Below are 21,269 nucleotides of genomic sequence, written 5' to 3' on the forward strand. Positions count from 1 at the left end.
CTAAAGACCTCCAAACTTGGTGTGGCCTTCAGATTAGCACAACGTCGGATGCCGTGGTGTAAAGCACGCCACCACTGGACTCTAGAGCAGCGGAGACGTGTTCTCTGGAGTGACCAATCACGCTTCTCTGTCTGGCAACCTGATGGACATGTCTGGGTTTGGCCAAGAGAACGGTACTTGCCTGATTGCATTGTGCCAAGTGTAAAGTTTGATGGAGGGGGGATTATGGTGTGGGGTTTTTTTTCAGGGGTTGGGCTTGGCCCCCTAGTTCCAGTGAAGGGAACTCTTAAGGCGTCAGCATACCAAGACATTTTGGACAATTTCATGCTCCCAACTTTGTGGGAAGAGTTTGGGGATGGCCCCTTCCTTCAGGCATCACCAGCAAGGCTCCCACTTTCCAATCATTACACATCTGCATCAGAGGCTGGTCATCAGCTCTGAGGAAAGGGATTCATCCCCGAAACGCGTCAGCCATTTGACCGCACTGACAGTGAGGACACCTTACCTGCCGTTGTGACCATCTATGCTTTTTAGATACATGCTTCATCTGTAAGTATGTTTTTATTTTGTAGTCCTTACAATAAATCTTGGATAATGCACTAGGTGTGTGCGCCACCTGTTTTCTCTTTATCCGATGGCCCCTTCCTGTTCCAACATGACTGCCCACCAGCGCACAAAGCAAGGTCCATAAAGACATGGAGGAGCCAGTTTGGGGTGGAGGAACTTGACTGGCCTGCACAGAGTCCTGACCTCAACACCATAGAACACCTTTGGGATGAATTAGAGTGGAGACTGTGAGCCAGGCCTCCTCCCCCGACATCAGTGCCTGACCTCACAAATGTGCTTCTGGAAGAATGGTCCAACCTTCCCATAGACACCCTCCTAAACCTTGTGGACGGCCTTCCCAGAAGAGTTGAAGCTGTTATAGCTGCAAAGGGCGGGGCCAACTCAATATTGAACCCTACGGACTAAGACTGGGAGGCCATTAAAGTTCATGTGTGTGGAAAGGCCGGCCGACCAACACTTTTGGCAATATAGTGTAAATACTGTATATATACATTTCACTATGCCTAGTGGAGTTGATGTGAAATAAGAAGGAAGCAGCAGAACTGAACATGTACTTTGCACAAAGCACACGCTACATATTACTTAGCCTGTTGTTGGGCAATGCTGGCATTTAGCGGTCATAAGCCCTGGCTGTACCTGTGGACACGGTTCATCTAGCAGCTGCCGGTTCCTCATTCATGGGAACTGCTCTTACATAAAGCTCTGTTTGCCTTGGAGGTGGATATCGAAGTGTTTTTTGTTCCAGTGTTTGTTCTACAGCCGTCCCGTAATCTTTCTCAGTGTACGGAGTGCTCCCACAATAAATATTGATTGCCATTTAATGGAGGAGCCCTGCTGAGCAAACTGAAGAAGATAAATGGGACGCTGAACGTGATCTCTGACCACTGTGTGTTGTGGGACAACTCCGTTCAGGGACTGACTTCCGCTTTACAGCCAAACCCCCCTCCCCTCCCAGGATAAATTCCCCTCCCCCCAATCAACCCATCTTAGCACAAATCCACCCCCCCCAAAAAAAAAAAATTTCCCTATTAGCACAAATCCTCTTCCCTCAATCCCCCCTCCCAACCAGGGGCGGACTGCTAACTCATGGGGTCCCCGGGCAGTAGGGGATCATGGGCCCCTGTGTCCTCACACCCACTCAAACCACACCCAAAAAAGCCTATGAAAGGTAGGTACTAGGGGCATCTCATGGGGCCCCCTACTGACCCTGGGCCCTCGGGCAGTGCCAGAGTGCCCAAATGGTCAGTCCACCCCTGCTCCCAACACAAATCCCCCCAATCACCAGTCCTAGTACGCCTCCCCAAATTTCCCCTCCTAACAATTCTTACCCCCTGCCACCACCCAAATTCCCCCCCCAAAACAATTCCTCTCCCCCCAATCTCCTCGTGGTGCTCCCCCCCACCTCACATGATACCACAGCACCCAGGGCAACCGCCCCTCCTGTCCACCCCTTGTCACGGCCCTGTCTGCATGTCATATTGCCCTGCCTCCTCCCCCCTCCCCTCATTCACGATTGGGTTACATTTTTTTTTTCATACTTTGTATATCTTACCTAGGTGAGAATGACGATGTCCCCCCCTCACCCCCCCCACAGATGTGCCACAGGACTTTGGGTTCTGGGTGAGCCCTGCGGCACAACTACACATGCACAAGTTTCCTCAACAGCTATTGTAGAAGTCCCAAACCTTGGCCCTCTTTGCACTTGCGCCGGAAATAGCTTGCACACACACAGATGTGTCTAAGGGCTTCAGCAAGCAGAGCACTTTGCACATTTGTGCACGTGCCATAATGGTGGTGCTCAGGGCTGCTGTTAGACACCACAGGGCCCCATACAGCCAACCTGGCAGCCCCCCCCCCCCCACCTTCCAAAAAAGAAAAAAAAAACACAGTTTACTATGGTTCAGTTATGAATGTACACAGTTAGTGATCGATACCGATCACTCATTGTGTTCATTCATGAAAGGAAGGGGCTGGTAAATGTGATGTATTTACCAGACCCTTTCCCCGCTCTCCATTCTGAAAGATCTTATTGTGGGCTTGCAGCTGCTCAAAGGAGAGGAGGGAAGCCGGCAGCACTGTGGGGGAAGGAGGCCTGGGCAGCAGGGGGGCAATTACTAGAACCGATCCCCTGCATGGCTCTCTGCAGCAGCTGAAGCCAGCGGGAGGAAGAGGAGAAGAAGCCGGCTTTCAGCTGCTGCAGAGAGAGCCATACAGGGGATCGGTTCCAGTTATTGTCCCCCACAATGTGCCGATCACCCTCCCTGCCCATATCCAATTCTCCCTGATGGCCTGGGCCCCGTACAGAAGGACTGGCGGAACCCCCTTTTCCACGGCCTTGGCGGTGCAGAAGGAGGCTGAGGGGACTGAAGCTTCTCTTTAAATATTATACAACAAGCTGCTTTTTAAATAGGTTTTATTTTATTTTTGATTGGAGTTCTGGACAAAAAGGCTGTGAGCCGCACCATCCGTATATATTAACCCCTTGCCCTCCAGAGGATTTACCCCCCCTCCTGACCAGGCCATTTTTTGTGATACAACGCTGCGTTACTGTAACTGACAATTGCGCATTATGCAACACTGTACATAAATTATATCACATTTATGTCATTTTTTTCCCACAAATAGAGCTTTCAGTGGTATTTGATTATCTCTGTGTTTTTTTTAATTTTTTTTTGCGCTAAAAAAAAGACCGACAATTTTGGAAAAAAAATAAATTTATATATATCATCTATTGTCTTATGTCATATGACTTTTTGCTATAAAGCATATCCAATAAAAAAATGTCAAAAATCAAATTTCTCCATAAATTTAGGCCAAAATGTATTCTGAAACATGTCTTTGCTAAAAAAATAATCCCAATAATTGTATAATAATTGGTTTACGTGAAAGTTATAGTTTCTAAAAAATTTCGGTAAATATAGTGGATTTTTTTTAATACTAGTAATGGCGGCAATTAGTGATTTATAGTGGGACTGCGGCGAGCATTCTGAAACTGGGGGGGAACTGACTAACTGTTGCTGACATCCCCAGTGACATCAATAGAGTGATCAGTGCTAATAAAAAGCACTGACACTGTACTAATGGCACTGGGCAGGAAGGGGTTAACAGATGGGGCAATCAAAGGGTTAACTGTGTGCTGTGTGTTTTAGTAGGGAGACATGCTGTGCAGAGATACAAAACAGCATGTCCTTGCTGACAGGAGAGAGACCCGTGTTGTTTACACACAGGTCTCTCCCCTATCAACTTTGTCGACGATCACTGAATGCCGGCCGGGAATCACTGGCCAGGACCCGGTGGTTGACATCCTCAGCCACCAATAGCAACACGGGTAGGGAAGCATGCGCTCACGTGTGCCCCTTACCTGGATATGCACATCACATATAGAGTATATACATGTTTTTGCACAGCCGTACCGCCCTGTAGCAGTACTTCTGCTATAGGGCGGAGCCGCGGGTGGCAAGTGGTTAAGCACAATCCTGTTGGTGTCTTTGATCTCTAAGTGCAAGTGAACTGATTGTGGGTCCCAAAGTCGACTTGTATTGTAATAAAGGAGTGATTTGGGTGGGTCAGATCGTTTGCACATACAACCTGGTTATAGATAGCATTAGACTGTTAGCTCCTAGGACAATGGGTTTTTTTTTTATAGCTGTCAGTGCAAGGTGTCATCATCCTGCTATAAAGCCATAACCCGGAGTGAAGGGCTCGGGCGCTATGTATACTTGTTTGTTGGCTTATAAAGTCATAACGTTGTACTATAATATCAGGACACCACCTGTCATTATAGGAACAAACAGGTTTGGTAATGGGTGATCCCTTATCTCCGCCACACCAAGACCCAACATAGACTTTGTGCCTTGCCTGATACCACCCATCTACTGTCACTGAACGCTCAGAATGAATGTACAGAATGATGTACAGAGGAGAATGAGGAGCGTGTACTGCAGAACATCAATGGGAAAAACTCAGGAGATTCACATGGAATTCTCGGAATTTAACATTGTATTTATATACTGTATTATTATTATTATTATTATTATTATTATACAGGATTTATATCGCGCCAACAGTTTGCTCAGCTCTTTACAATATAACGGGAGACAATACAGCAACAATACAAGAGGGATAGGAGGGCCCTGCTCCTTGGAGCTTACAATCTAGGAGGGAGGGGCTAGTGGTACAAAAGGTAGTAACTGTTGGGGATGGACTTATATATATATATATATATATATATATATATATATATATATATACAAACACACATGTCAATCAGCCATGACTTTCACACGGGTCCTTTCACACGGGCATTCCGGTTTTTTCATCAGTTTGGTCACATTTTTTCAAAGAAAAAGTAGATCAGTTTACATTTGTTTTTCATCCATTTTTCATCAGTTTTTTCATCCGTTTTTCATCCGTTTACATCCGTTTTTTTCATCAGTTTACTTTAATTTTTCATCAGTTTACATCCATTTTTCATCCGTTTTTTTAATCAGTTTACATCTTTATTTTTTCATCAGTTTACATCAGTTTTTTTCCATCTGTTTTACATCCGTTTTTCATCAGTTTTAAATCCATTTTTATTCATCAGTTTACATCCGTTTTTTCATCAGTTTACTTCAGTTTTTTCATCTGTTTTTCACCAATTTCCATCAGTTTTTTTTTTTCATCAGTTTACATCCGTTTTTTCATCAGTTTACATCCGTTTTTTTCATCAGTTTACATCAGTTTTTTCATCTGTTTTTCACCAGTTTACATCAGTTTTTTTTTTTCATCAATATACAATAAAAAGTGCAGCGCTAAAATGTGAAATAAAATAACAATATGAATATAAAAATAGAATAAAAATTATATTCATATAAATGGGTCCCAATAAAGAAAGTCCCAGTAAAGGTGACTTCAGACGGCAGTGCACACAGACCAGAGGTGCATGTAATGTGGCAAAAGATGGAGTTCAGGATGTAGTCATCATGGGAAGAGGATAGATGTAATCCCTTGATCAGTGAAGATCCTCAAACAAGCAGCAAAGGATCCACTCAACAGCAAGGAAGAAAATCACAGCTCCACCGGAGAAAGCCACCACTCCTCCACTGCACATCAACGGTATCTAGGAGGAGATACTCCTTATATCCTGCAGGCCTCCTTACTAATTTAGTGATTCACGAGCAGCAGACTTGGTAGATCATGATGAACAATGGAACGTTTACAGCACAAGTTCCTGCAGTATGCAATTAGAGGAGCCACATTACAGGATTCCCTTGTGGAAGCACTGAAGGATACCAACGTAAGCCACAGAGCCACGACACGGCACCCTGGTAATCTGTGGTCCTAACTCTAAAATTTGTGAGTTAGCACCACAGATTACCAGGGTGCCGTGTCGTGGTTCTGTGGCTTACGTTGGTATCCTTCAGTGCTTCCACAAGGGAATCCTGTAATGTGGCTCCTCTAATTGCATACTGCAGGAACTTGTGCTGTAAACGTTCCATTGTTCATCATGATCTACCAAGTCTGCTGCTCGTGAATCACTAAATTAGTAAGGAGGCCTGCAGGATATAAGGAGTATCTCCTCCTGGATACCGTTGATGTGCAGTGGAGGAGTGGTGGCTTTCTCCGGTGGAGCTGTGATTTTCTTCCTTGCTGTTGAGTGGATCCTTTGCTGCTTGTTTGAGGATCTTCACTGATCAAGGGATTACATCTATCCTCTTCCCATGATGACTACATCCTGAACTCCATCTTTTGCCACATTACATGCACCTCTGGTCTGTGTGCACTGCCGTCTGAAGTCACCTTTACTGGGACTTTCTTTATTGGGACCCATTTATATGAATATAATTTTTATTCTATTTTTATATTCATATTGTTATTTTATTTCACATTTTAGCGCTGCACTTTTTATTGTATATTCATGTGAGGATTTTTTTGGTTGTCCTGTGTGTTTCAGCTGCTTGTCCACCTAAAAGCGCTCACTTTTTTGCTCTCTGTTTCTTTTTTTTTCATCAGTTTACATCCGTTTTTTCATCAGTTTACATCCGTTTTTTTCATCAGTTTACATCCGTTTTTTTCATCAGTTTACATTCATTTTTTTTTCATTAGTTTACATCCGTTTTTTAATCAGTTTACATCAGTTTTTTCATCCGTTTTTCATCCATTTACATCAGTTTTTCATCCATTTACAGCCATTTTCTGTCTGTTCCAAAAGAAAAAAAAGGGTTTTCTTCCCTTCCAAAAAACGGATGTTAACAGATACAGATGTAAACGGATGATCATCCGTCTACATCTGCTAGCCCATAGAAATACATGGGTGTCTGTTTTTCATCCATAAATGGACAGCTGAAAGACAGACATACAGAAAATGATATGTTCAAAACTGAAAAACCAGACATCGCAGTTTGTTATGTATGGGGCTGTGTAGCCAGGGACCGGTCAGGGTGCCTGCAAACAGGGGCAGTCTGTATTTTCCACTGCAGGTGGCGCTTGACTGCAGCAGCAATGCAGATAGGAGACGAAATTGAGGTTTCTCTATGACTTTCTCGGTCACGCAGGCAGTGATCCGGTTGGATGCTCATGCCCCATGTGACCCTGGTAGCCATCTTGGGTCAGGCAGAGTCTATTATATCTCTGGATCCTGTGTTTGGCACGCTTTATGCGGGTGGCTAGTGTAGGGACTGGTTCCCCGAACTACTTTTATAATACATGGCTTCTTGCAAACAGGCATTTTGTGTGTTTACTACCCGCCACATCACACTGCACCTACCCAACAAATGTGTTTGTGACTGTTCCTGGGTAAGAGATGGCACCAGGATGCATCATAGGAAGAAGAAAAGCCAGCAGAGGCAGTGTGATGCTTTGGGAAATGTCCTGCTGGAAAATGTGTCCTGCCACACTGCAATAATGGTTCAAGAATGGTTTGAAGAACACAAGGACTTTGAGGTGTTGACTTGGCCTCCAAATTTTCCAGATCTCAATCCATGGAGTATTTATGAGATGTGCTGGGAAAACAAGTCCAATACACGGAGGCCCCACCACGCAACTTACAGCACATAAAGTGTTACTAAACCCCAGACCCTGCATACACTATATCTGGTCGCCGCGGACCCTGCATTCACTATATCTGGTCGCCGCGGACCCTGCATTCACTATATCCGGTCTCCCGGGACCCTGCATTCACTATATCCGGTCTCCCCGGACCCTGCATTCACTATATCTGGTCTCCCCGGACCCTGCATTCACTATATCTGGTCTCCCCGGACCCTGCATTCACTATATCCGGTCTCCCCGAACCCTGCATTCACTACATCTGGTCTCTCCGGACCCTGCATTCACTATATACGATCTCCCCGGACCCTGTATTCACTATATCTGGTCTCCCGGACCCTGCATTCACTATATCCGGTCTTCCCAGACCTTGCATTCACTATATCTGGTCTCCCCGGACCCTGCATTCACTACATCTGGTCTCACCAGACCCTGCATTCACTATATCCGGTCTCCCCGACCCCTGCATTCACTATATCTGGTCTCCCTGGACCCTGCATTCACTATATCTGATCTCCCACAGTACACACAACATGGAAATGCAATTATTTTAGTAACTATAAACTGCTAAATACCTTTTCTCATCAGCAGTATATAGCAGTCTTGTAACTTCTATCAGTGTCCAGCAGAGCAGTGGTTAAAGCTTGCAGGAGGAGTTTTCTTTATGCTCTAGGAGGATGCAGAACCCCTGACCTCTGTTTGGACAGTGCTGATTGGCCCTGTGCTGATCACATACACTCTCCCAAGAGTAAAAAAAAAATCTAGCAATACACACCAAACTGAGCATGTGCAGCTTGCCCCCGAGCCTCTGTTCTATCAGGAGATATTTGGGAGACACTGTAAAAACGGGAGGATCGGAGAAGACAGGATCAAACATACTTTTTACACAATGCAGAGGATTAACCCCGTAGGTTCCACAGTGAGTATAACAAGCATGCTTTACTGCATATACAGGCTGATTTTGCTGTTGTGGGTTTACTAACACTTTAAAGCATCTACTTCTGACCAAGAGGTCTAGAGGAGACCATGCCTCAATATGTCAGGGCTGTTTTGGCGGCAAAAGGGGGACCTACTCAATATTATCTGGGCGTTCATACAGTTAGGGCTGATCGATGGATATACAAATGTAGTTAATCTTTGTAATGTGAGTTAAAGTGAACCTGTCATTATGAAACATAGTACAAACATTGCGAGGTGATATCACAAGCTGGCAGTACGAGCCATCAGCTTGTTCTGATCGGTGTCCAGCACACCCCAAGCCTGGAGAATGTACGGTATACAATATATAAGTTGGACCTTGGCCATACCCACCCCCCCAACCAGGGGCAGACTGACCATTTGGAAACTAAGGCACTGCCTGAGGGCCCGGGGTCAGTAGGGGGCCCCATGAGATGCCCCTGGTACCTTTTTCATAGGCTTTTTTTAGTTTGGGCAAGGACACAGGGGCCCCATGATCCCCTATTGCCCGGGGGCCCCATGAGTTGTCAGTCCACCCCTGCCCCCAACCTTCCTACAGTACAATGCAGATGCTTTCTAATAGGTTGCTTGGGAGCCTAACTTTAAGCAAAGCCATGATTTGCATTCTGTGTACATTCCAGGTTCAGGGGATCCCATGTCAAGCAGTAGATTTCAGAAACTAGAAGGGTTGCAAAAGAGAGTATGCAAACGAAGGGTTACACTTACAGAGAGAGAGTTAGTGTTAGGATTAGTGTTAGGGTAACAGGCATGGGGGGTGCAAGTATTATTAAAGTGGTTGTAAACCCTCTCACACACCGGGGCAGTGACTGACCTCAGATGATACAAAGATGAAACAAATCCTCCTACATATGTTTTACTTGTTTATCTGCAGTCTTCTCTTTTGTACGTCCTTTCAAAAGGGCTGATTCTAGGTAAAATCCTTCTTCTGCATTTGTCAGTATCACAGAGGAGGGGGCAGGGAGCTGCAGCTGGAGCTCTGTGAGAGCTGATTGGAGGAGAGGGACACCCCCCTTCCAACAACACAGGAGCTGTGTTGTGAATAGATTTGAAAGATTAACACCTGTGCAGACTAGGCTGGTGGTGCCACATCTTTGACAATTGTTCTTGGACAATCAGTATCTACCTTGACACATTCCATGTGGGATGTAATCTTAAAACTGGATTAAATAGGAGTTCCAGCTGAAAAAAAAAGCAAAAAAGTCAGCAGCTACAAAAACTGTAGCTGCTGACTTTTAAAATACAGCCACTTACCTGTCCCTCGATCCAGCGATGTCCTCCCCACCACTGGTTTTACCAGCCGTCTTCTCTCCCTGACACTGGAATCTTTAACGTGGGCACCCGGCTGTGACAGCTTACGGCTGCACAGCCGGGTGCCCACTGCGCATGCGCGAGAAACGCTACGCTTTGTAAATGGCCACTTAGTCTTGTAGGACCTGTCACATGCCTCAGAAGACTACAGGGAGGGAGTGGTGGAGTACAATTCTGCTTCCGATCACCTAGCGATCACAGCGCACGTGTGAGCGGGTACCTGTCAAATTCGGGTACCCGCTCCCCGAAGGTGCCAATCCTTAATGGGGAGCGGGGGACAAAGCATTAAAGCAGAACTTTCCCTTTTAAGTGGATCTCCACTTTAAGGTATTGGTGCTACCTGTGTGAATATACATGTTAGGATGTAAATGATGAAGCGACTTGGATGAGCTATGAATGTCTTCAGCATTACAGAAGTCCAGTTATATGGCCCAGCTAGTACTAGATCAGGGGTAGGCAACCTGCGTCTTTCTAGCTGTTGTGGAACTACATTTCCCATGAGACATTGCAAAATTGACATACAGCTATGACTTGCAGAGGCATGATGGAATTTGTAGTCCTGCAACAGCTGGAGAGCCACAGGTTGCCTACCCCTGTACTAGATATACCATGACCTGAATACATGAACCTTCAAAAACATAGTATCCACCAGGGGCGCATTTACCACAAGGCACTTGCCTGTGGCGGCAGTTTTCACCTCCCCCCCCAGAAAAAGGGATGAAAGAAGGGGCACGCATGGCATGGGAACCAGGTAGGATCCAAGTGAGGCTACGGCTGCTTGGTGGTGTTGGTCGGTGTCCGTGGGGGCAGATGGTTTTTGTGTTGCCTAGGGCAGAACAAAACCTAAATACTGGTATCCACTACAATTATTCGGAAGCATTTCCCTTTAATAGAAGAAATATGCACAGAGTTGCTGACTCAGGTCTGTATTTAATATTGTTTTTATGGGAAGCCTAGACTACCAGAGGATACGAAATCCAATCACACCTCACTGCTGAGGAATTCCATTGCAAAACCACAATTCTCCGCAGGTCCCATCTAATCAGTTCAAGAAAGTTACATTGTACGGTACGGGGGGAGCTGAGACTACAATGTGCTGGCAGTGCTGAACAATGTCATTCTTAAGGCTTTTTCTTAAAGGAAGACACCAAACAAAAGAGGGCTGGATGGTCCAACGGGCCCATTTACCCCAACTAAGGACAGAAAAACGACTTTATGGCAAAGTTTGGTGGAGCCCAAGTCTAACAAGTTCAAACATTTAAACCAAAATGCAGATTGTGTTACCTCTCCCAAAACTGAGAGCACTGTTAGTTAAGACCAATCAGATCCCACCGAGGCCACTCCAGAGTCCTTGTAACATATTCCTGGCCTACCTAGGCCTTATAGAGCTCAGCCCCACCTTCACTCATCTACCCATGGAAAGGCAGAGATGCACCCTATTGGCTAAAGCAGGCCATGGACGGGTCGAAAACCGTCCGTTTTTAAACAAAAACAGAAAAATCGGTCGTTCGATCAGCCGACGTTACCACCAACGGTAAAAAAATCAGCCGATTTTCATCCAGTCTATGGCTGGCATTTAACCCCATAATTGCGTCTGTCCCTTGCAGAGCCAGAGGAGCACACAGGGGAGCAATACATAAGAATAATAATAAGAAGAAGAAAAAGATCAAGAATTCCAGTCCGCTATTATATGTTATATGAAAAGTCTTGCGGTTGCAACAATGTATCCATTTGTATCCATTTCGGATAAAGATGTTTTTATTCAGATTCTTTTTCTTCTTCTTTTTCTCCTTCTTTTTCCTCTTCTTCCTCTTATTTTTCTTCTTCTTCTTCTTTGTCTTCTTCTTGCAGGTCACGGTTCATGTGCAGATTTTTTTATTGGTAAAACGATTGGCTGATTTGCCCATCATTGCCGGGAAAATCGGCCGATCGTCAAAATCGGCCACAAATTTTTCAACGTGCCCGATAAAAAAAAATGTGCAAAAAGCCCTAAAAATGGCTGACCAATTAACCCACTAACGGTGCGAAAATCAGACGATTTTGAACCCGTCTATGGCCGGCTTAACACCCATCCTGCCTGATAATCGCTGTCTTGGTCTCCCCCACTTCTGCCTGCAGTACTAGAACTCTCTGCTGCCCCAACTTTTGAATCCCTAGCCTGACTGCTCTTTCCCCGAACCTACCGGCCACTTCAACCAGACAACAGCATGTTCCCTCTTAGTATTCTCTCTCCACCTCCTCCCCTTTCCCTCTGCATAGTACAAATACCAGCTCCATGTTGGGGTTCTCCACAGGCCAACCCCTGGGACTGTCTGGCACTGGCAGTCACTTGGAGAAATGGCCCGACTATCAGGGGCTCCACCTTCATAGGGGCCCCCCCAAAAGAAAAAATATTTTGCCTTCTGTGCAGGCCTGCTCTTGGTGTTATCAGTACCACCTACACCAGGGGTCTCCAGAGTTTCTAAACAAAGGCCCGGTTTACAGGCCTTAAGACTTTGGGGGGGGGGTCAGACTGTGTCTAGTGGGAGTGGAAAAGGTCCTGGCATCAGTGGAACTAAGCAATACCCCTTTTTGGTGTCAGTGGGAGAAATAGTGCCCCATCCTTTGTGTCAGTGGGAGGAATAGTGTCCCATTGTTGGTGTCATTGGGAGGAATAGTGCCCCATCATTGGTGTCAGTGGGAAGAATAATGCCCCATCCTTGGTTTCTTGGTAGAAAATATTCCCCATAGTTGGTGTCAGAGGGAGAAATAGTACCCCATCCTTTATATCAATGGGAGGGATAGTGCCCTATCCTTTATGTCATTAAGAGGAATAGTGCCCCATCATTGGTGTCATGGGAAAGAATAATGCCCCATCATTGGTGTCAGTGGAGGGATACTGCCCCATCATTGGTGTCACTGGTAGGAAATGTGCCCCAACCTTGATGTCAGTGGTAGTAAATGTGCCGCATCGTTGGAATCACTGGGACAAATAGTGTCCCATTCCCTTTGTGTCCGTCAGAGGAACAGTGCCCATCGTTACTGTCATTGAGAGGAATAGTGCCCCATTGTTGGTGCCATTGGCAGGAATTGTGCCAATGTTTGGTGTCATTAGGAAGAATGGTGCCCCATCTTTGGTGTCAGTGGAAGGAATATTACCCCATCATTGGTGTCAGTGGAAGTTATAGCACTCCATTATTGGTGTCAGTGGGAGGAATTGTGCCTCACCATTGGTGTTGGAGGAATAATTACACATCATTGGTGTCAGTGGGAGGAATATTACCCCATCATTGGTGTCAGTGGGAGTTATAGCACTCCATTATTGGTGTCAGTGGGAGGAATTGTGCCCCATCATTGGTGATGGAGGAATAATGACACATCATTGGTGTCAGTGGGAGGAATATTACCCCATCATCGGTGTCAGTGGGAGTTATAGCACTCCATTATTGGTGTCACTGGGAGGAATTGTGCCCCATCGTTGGTTTTGGAGGAATAATTACACATCATTGGTGTCAGTGGGAGGAATATTACCCCATCATTGGTGTCAGTGGGAGGAATAGTGCCCCATCATTGGTGTCAGTGGGGGTTATAGCACTCCATTATTGGTGTCAATGGCAGGAATTTTGCCCCTTTGTTGGTATCAGTGGCAGGAATTTTGCCCCTGCAGTTTTGGAGACCACTCCCAGCTGTCCTATTCTGCAATCTCGATGTGGCTCCATTCCTAGGGATCTGCTCAAGTAAATGGAGTATTTGCCTACTAGGAGTGTTTATATTGCTCAGAGTCCACCCTGCAAATGATTACATTGTTGGTTTTCAAACCTTATGAAGGAAAGGCGATGATGCAAATAACAGCTGAAATATTGGTTTAGGTTTGTAAATGACAGGGAAACATATAGGCAGCCATCATTGTCTTCTTTACACTTGTTTTTGTAAACTTGCCACTACTTTGTGTTCAGCCTCTGAAAATGGACTCCACTGTGTTTCTTTTGGGTGGCTACGCTGGCCTGCAGGGTCCCATGGGGCCCCACTGTAGCCACCCTTCTGAATGTCCTCCTGATTGTTGGCTGTGTGCCATCATCCAGCTCTTTCCATCCCAGCCTGACTGTCCCTGTCCCTGTCCCTGTCCCGCCCCTTTCATTAATTGCATTTCAGTTCTGCGAGTTATCTGCCTGCCTGGGTACGCCCCTCCTCCTCACTGACACCCACCCATCAAGGCATTTTGATATTTACATAATTCCTCCACAAGAGCCAATCCACTGATTGCATCTATGTTGAGGGCTCTTGGAAGGAGCACTGAAGCAGAGATTCTATGTACTGCTCCCTGCTGGTCCATCCCACCAGCTATGATCTTGTTGCATAGTGAAGCATAGAGACCCAGTGATGTGTTTCTCCATGCAATTCAGTCAAAATGGCATGGGCAGCACAGTGGCTAAATGGCTAGCACTTCTGCCTGGCAGTACTAGGGTCGTTGGTTCAAATCTCAGTCATGGCACCACCTTCTTGGAGTTTGCATGTTCTCCCTGTGCCTGTGTGGGTTTCCTCAAGGTACTCCAGTTTCCTCCCACCCTCCAAAGACATGCTGGGAGGTTAATTGGCTCCTCTCTAAATTGGCCCCACTGTATGAATGTGAGTTAGGGACCTTAGATTGTATGCCCCTTGAGGGTGAGGGACTGATGTGAATGTACAATATATATGTAAAGTGCTGTGTAACTTGACGGCGCTATATAAGTACCTGAAATAAATATGTAATGAAAACAGAAAGTTCAATTTGTCATGCAACCTGACAGATCAAGTTGCGGCTATGGAACTGAGTTGCATGGACTTTGAAAAAGGTTCCTGAACTGTTTTTTCCGATTTCATGTGCGGCTTGCATTCACCTCTATGCATAATATTACACAGATGTCAGCAAGCCACACATGAAGTCACTCTGATCGGCGACTTTGAAACTGCACTCAAGTAGCACAAATTCAAAGCCGCATTTAGTGTGAATCAGGGCTCAAAGTGGTAGTAAAAATTTCCCCTCTGTTTTTTTTTCTGAGAACAACCCAAAATTTGGGGTTTTCTTTTACTTTCACTTTTGATAATAATGTTAAACAGGACAAATAGAGAGGATGAATCTCCCTACTTGGGGACACAGACAGCAATAAAAACTGACAGGGGGCTAATCCCTCTGCACTCCATTCAATACTAAAAAAAAAAAAGTTTGCCTTTATTTATACTTCTAGCATGCACGTCTACAGGGATGCCATGGACATGTTCTTTTACATAATACTTGGAAACTAACTCTGCACGTCTACAGGGATGCCAGGGACATGTTATTTTACATAATACTTGGAAACTAACTCTGCACGTCTACAGGGATGCCAGGGACATGTTCTTTTACATAATACTTGGAAACAAAATGACAATGACAGAGAAAGCTAATAGCTGTGAGAGGTGGACCAATGGCAGTAGGGATCAGTAGGCGAGGGGATTACTGATAATTGAAGTATTTCAGACAGCAAATGAAGGTGAACTCAAGATAACCCACCTAGTTATAAAGGGTTACATCGTAAGCTTGCAGAGAATTGAGAGTAATCAGTTTCAACACATGAGAGAACTGGGGAAAAGGTAAAGCTGGTGTTCAGCTTTAACTGCAGCAGAAAAAAATGCAAGTCACAAACCTACCTGTACAGTCTGGCAGAGCTGTGTATTTTCCAGGACTGGATGGACAACAAAAATTCAGCTCTCTTGGGAGGTAAAACAGCTCCCATATACTCCAATCAGCCATAACATTGTGACCACTGACAGGTAAATTGACCACTGACAGGTATGGGTCCCATCAGGATGTCCATGCTGACCCGTGTCCATAGCCAAAAGTGCCTACAATGGGCACGTGAGGATCAGAACCAGACCACGAAGCAATGGAAGGAGGTGGCCTGGTCTGATGAATAGTACGTACGTCATGTGGATGGCCGGGTGTGTGCCCGTCACTTCCCTGGGGAAAAGATGACACCAGGATACACTATGAGAGGAAGGTAAGCTGGCCGGGGCCATGAGACGCTTTGTCTAGTGGAGTCCAGACCTCGGCAGGTCAGGGCCGCCACCAAACAGACCTGACCTACCCAATATTAGGTGGGTGGTCATAATGTTATGGCTGATCGATGTGTACAGCTGTGTATTTTGCTGTTTGCCTGGAGTTCAGATTTCGATTTCTTCCCCAGCTAGCCCAAGCGCTCCATTACACAGCACAGACCAATAATCTCCATTGCACAAAAGTTTCTTTTTTTTTTCTATCGCAAGCTTGGTTTGGCGCTCAGAGTTGTCACCCAGTGTTAGTTGATATTTAACAAGTTATTAAAGGGATTCCTTAGCAATGTCACAACATCTCCATGCAATATTCAGCTAGAAATACCGTTTTATTGGAGAGTCACATTTTATGGTTTTAAGTTATATATCTTGTCTGCATGCAACCCATCTAGAAATAAGTGACTGAATCTGGGTGGAGTGTGAAAATCTCCATAGACACTGTTTGCAAAACAGAAGAGTGCCTTGGTTATGGGGCTCAGGGGCGGACTGACCATTTGGAAACTCGGGTGCTGCCCGAGGGCCCGGGGTCAGTATGGGGCCCCATGAGATGCCCCTGGTACCTTTTTCATAGGCTTTTTTGAGTTTGGGCAAGGACACAGGGGCCCCATGATCCCCTATTGCCCGGGGGCCCCATCAGTTGTCAGTCCGCCCCTGATGGGGCTGTGTGTTTCTTTTGATGCACAAAGTATAGGGAGACATATCTGCATCCCTGCATGCAAGGTGGGCTCCATAGGATGCTGTAAGAGAAAGGAACCATCCTGAAATAGATAACTTGGGTCCTATTTGGATAGTTTTCCTTTCCTTCCCCTCTCAAAGACACTCAGTGATTCTGAGCACAGGAATCCATGCATACTATGCGGTTTCATGTGGTTCCATGTGGCAGCATTTTTGAAAGGGTCTGGCACCTTCTCCCTGCCTTTCCCAGAGGTACAGCAGCCCATTCAAATAAACAGACTGCTGGGCGCGCACAAACATGACTCGCAGGACCCGCTCAAACGTGACTCGCAGGACCCGCACAAACGTGACTCGCAGGACCCGCACAAACGTGACTCGCAGGACCCGCACAAACGTGACTCGCAGGACCCGCTCAAACGTGACTCGCAGGACCCGCTCAAACGTGACTCGCAGGACCCGCTCAAACGTGACTCGCAGGACCCGCTCAAACGTGACTCGCAGGACCCGCACAAACGTGACTCGCAGGACCCGCACAAACGTGACTCGCAGGACCCGCACAAACGTGACTCGCAGGACCCGCACAAACGTGACTCGCAGGACCCGCACAAGTGTGAGTCTACACTACAATACAATCAATGTACGGATCATCTTATTGGCTGCAGTGAGTGTTCCAGTGACAGGGTCTCTTTAAACAAGTGTAATGATGCCGGAGATCTCCTAGTGAATTTGTCGTCCACTTTGTGTCTTTGGTTTCTGTTCTCATTTACGGCTCATCAGTCATGGAGGTTTCCTGAACGCAACTGAGAAAAGAGTAAGTCGCAGTTATGTGCTGACTGTTAGCCGCAGAGAGATCACACGCCTTGTCTCAGAAAGAGGAAGTGGTCATGCGGTGACAACATTCACATTCAATGAACAGACACATCCTCACCCTCCTCGCATGCAATCCGAACAGAGAAACGACATGACATGACTGTATTACTCTATACTAGGTAGACCGCCGCCATGGCCAAGCCGGTCTCTTGGAGATTCCAGATTCCCAGGGCTTATGTTGATCCAATGGCTTTAATGTAACAAAGTCATCCGCACCGAATGTATACCAGAAGGGTAAATCCATGCAGCTCTTTATTAAAGTGCAAACCAAGCGGGCAGCAGCAAGTTAAAGTGCAGAATCCTCCACAGGGCATTTTTTCAGCGGGAATATGCAGGAATGCAGTTCCGGCACCTCCAGCACTGGATGTATGTAATGGAAAGGGGTGCTGGGGTGTGTTGGAGGACTATAGGTGTTGGATGCTTGGGGATCTATTGTTACTGAAGGAGATCTAATTTTGTGTGGGGGTCTATTGTTCCTGGAGGGCGATATAGTTGCTGGTGGGGATCTATTGTTGCTAGGAGTGTCTTATATTTCAGGGGAGGGGGTCATTTATTGCGGGTCCGGTGTCACCCCGTATAGGTTGCATGCCGGCGATCCCTGCAGGAGGGAACGGATCTGCAGATTGAGCATAATGGATCGGAGACTGATCAATTATGCTCCCCAATCCACAGATCCCATCCATCCTGCAGGGATCGCCGGCATGCAACCTATACGGGGTGACACCGGACCCGCTCCCCGAAAAGGTAAGTTGTAAAGCAAGCCGACGATCCCTGCAGGATGGATCGGATCTGCGGATTGAGCATAACAGATCGGACTTCGATCCATTATACTCAATCCGCAGATCTGATCCATCCTGCAGGGATCGGCGGCATGCAACCTATACGGGGTGACACCAGACCCGCTCCACGAAAAGGTGAGTTGTAAAGCAAGCCGACGATCCCCGCAGGATGGATCGGATCTGCGGATCGGAGAGTATGATGGATCGAAGTCCGATCCGTTATGCTCAATCCGCAGATCCAATCCATTCTGCGGGGATCGTTGGCATGCAACCTATACGGGGTGACACCGGATCCACTGCCCAAAAAGGTAAGTTGTAAAGCAAGCCGACGATCCCCGCAGGATGGATGGGATCTGTGGATTGGGGAGCATAACGGATCGAACTCCGATCCGTTATGCTCAATCCTCAGATCCCATCCATCCTGCGGGGATCGTCGGAGGGGGTGTCACCAAGTGTTACCGCACTGGGTGATACCAACCCTAGGGACGTCCCTGAGTGGTAAATAGTTTGTCTCATCCCTGTGAATGATACATCTGCAAGAGATCTTTTGAAAAACAAAAAGACTTACTAGTTGGATCACCAGAAGGAAACAGAAGAAAGCCTAAAAAAGAAAACTAATGCAGCCACCACATAGCTGCAATATAATAAATGTTTGCTTTGGCTTTAATACGGCTTTAACTGTCACTTTTATGCCATTTTTATTTGATTGGCAGCTTTAGAGACCTTTCCACCCTTGTTTGTTGTAGAAGTAAAATATCCGCCAGAGAACAGAGCTTCCCTCTATGAGAGCGCAGTCTGTGGACGCAGGGACCGCATGTAGACAAAACCTCAACCTGGTAATTCATCCGGCTGCTGCCTACTATAGCGGCATCCCCAGCAACAACAGATCCTCACCAACAACAATACAGTATGTCCTCCTGGAATACAAGTACAATAGAGTCCCCAGCAACAATAGATCCTCTCTGGTAACAATAGATCTTCCCCAGCAACAAAATATCTTCCACAGCAACAACAGATCCTCCCCAGCAACAACAGATCCTCTCCAGCAATGATACAGTATATCCCCCTACAACAAATGTATCCCCACAGCGACAATAGAGCCCCCAGCAGCAATAGATCCTCCACAGCTACGATACAGTATATCCCCCTGCAACAAATGTATCCCCACAGTGACAATAGAGCCCCCTGCAGCAATAGATCCTCCCCAGCAACAATACAGTATATCCCCCTGCAACAAATGTATCCCCACAGCGACAATAGAGCCCCCAGCAGCAATAGATCCTCCACAGCTATGATACAGTATATCCCCCTGCAACAAATGTATCCCCACAGTGACAATAGAGCCCCCTGCAGCAATAGATCCTCCCCAGCAACAATACAGTATATCCCCCTGCAACAAATGTATCCCCACAGCGACAATAGAGCCCCCAGCAACAGCAGATCTTCCCCAGCAACAGCAGATCTTCCACCGCAACAATAGATCTTCCCCAGCAACAATAGATCTTCCCCAGCAACAAAAGATCCTCCTCTGCAACAGTTTCCCCAGCAACAATAGATCCCCTAAGTAATATAATACCCCCAGCAACAATTTATCCACCCCAGCAACAATAGACTGCTCTCAACAACAATAGATCCCCCAAAAGTCAGAAACAGTAGATCACCTCACCAGTAGCCAGCACCACTACACTGCCCATCGACAACAGATCTTCCAGTAGCCAGAATCAATAGACCCTCAATTCAGTGCTGGAGGTGCCGGATATGTGTGCAGTCATGTTCCCGCTGATCAAAGCCCTGGTTATCTGTAATGCACAATGCAGCTTACAGCAACCCAGGGATAAAATCAGAGCACATGGCTTTATTTTAGTTAATTTGCTGGCCCCTTTAAGGGCCGGTTCACACTCCATGCGTTTCAGTCGCTTATTTTTCTGCATCCAAAACACACAGAAAGTAGGTGATATGGTGGTCAGTGTCATAGTTCTCATCAGTGCTAGCAGTTCCAGTGCGTTCCGGTTGCAGAAAAAAAAAGTAAAACACGCTGCATTTTTTAGGCACAGAACTGTACTGGAATGCGGTAAAACGCATCAAAATGCACTGGAATGCACATGTCCTTATTTAAATTGAAGTAAAAGAGAGGATAAAAATGAACTGGAATGCATAAAAAACGCACATGCGGAAACGTATCCGGAACTCATCTGAACTGCGTTTCTAGGAATCTGACTTTCCTGGTGTCCGGGTTAATCCTGGCCATCCACCAGCCAAATACATGAATGTAAAATTCAGCACAATGGTAGCCTTTACCTTTGTGAGAGCGCACGGTTCACTTTCTTCCTCCACGACGATGAGCTGGGCTCTCCCGTTTCTTTCATTATCGCGGATTCCGTTGGCCACTTGCGCAGCCTTAAACCGTTCATATTTATTGCATGTCGATCCGCACCACTGATAAATCTCCTGCAATACACAAGCAGCAAATGGAACACATTAATACTCAACTGCGGGTGCAAAAAAACATTCATTCAAATATATTCCTTAGTGAGGCCCAAGCAGGGGCTGACTGATAACTCATGGGGCCCCCCCCCGAGCAATAGGGGATCATGGGGCCCCTGTGTCCTTGCCCAAATTCAAAAATGCCTATGAAAAAGGTACCAGGGGCATCTCATGGGGCCACCTACTGACCCCTGGCCCTCGGGCAGTGTCCGAGTTTCCAAATGGTCAGTCCGCCCCTGGGCCCAAGGATATAGATCGGATTAGTGTGCACAAAATGCCATTGCAAACCAAGATATTACCTTGTAAAAGTAGCAGTGGCTTTGGGTTTCCCAAGGGCGCCGCAAGCATAGGATCCAGTTGTCCCTGGATCACTTGCCTTTGTGTGGTTTGGTCAGATCACCAGCACCATAACAACCAATGACGCTCTAGGGCCAAGATGGTGTCATTTGTTGCAGCTGGCCCACTGGCACTATGGCAATGCATGATGCTGGTCCAGGGCAAGCAAAATGCAGGACCACCCTCCAGAATACC

At 46.4% G+C, this 21,269-nt stretch overlaps 1 protein-coding gene across 1 annotated transcript in view; it reads right to left on the bottom strand.

The window, feature by feature from the left end:
• SCIN (scinderin) overlaps window positions 1-21,269 on the bottom strand; it is a 128,892-nt gene that overhangs the window by 48,373 nt on the left and 59,250 nt on the right. Inside the window, exon 4 of the mRNA XM_089654579.1 lies at window positions 20,553-20,702. Within this exon, the coding sequence (XP_089510705.1) occupies window positions 20,553-20,702 (150 nt within the window). The remainder of the gene's footprint in view (window positions 1-20,552; window positions 20,703-21,269) is intronic.

Source organism: Staurois parvus, unplaced genomic scaffold, assembly GCF_062004578.1.
Source record: "Staurois parvus isolate SC_StPar_1 unplaced genomic scaffold, SC_StPar_1.0 ptg000779l, whole genome shotgun sequence".
Taxonomy (NCBI): Eukaryota; Metazoa; Chordata; class Amphibia; order Anura; family Ranidae; genus Staurois; species Staurois parvus.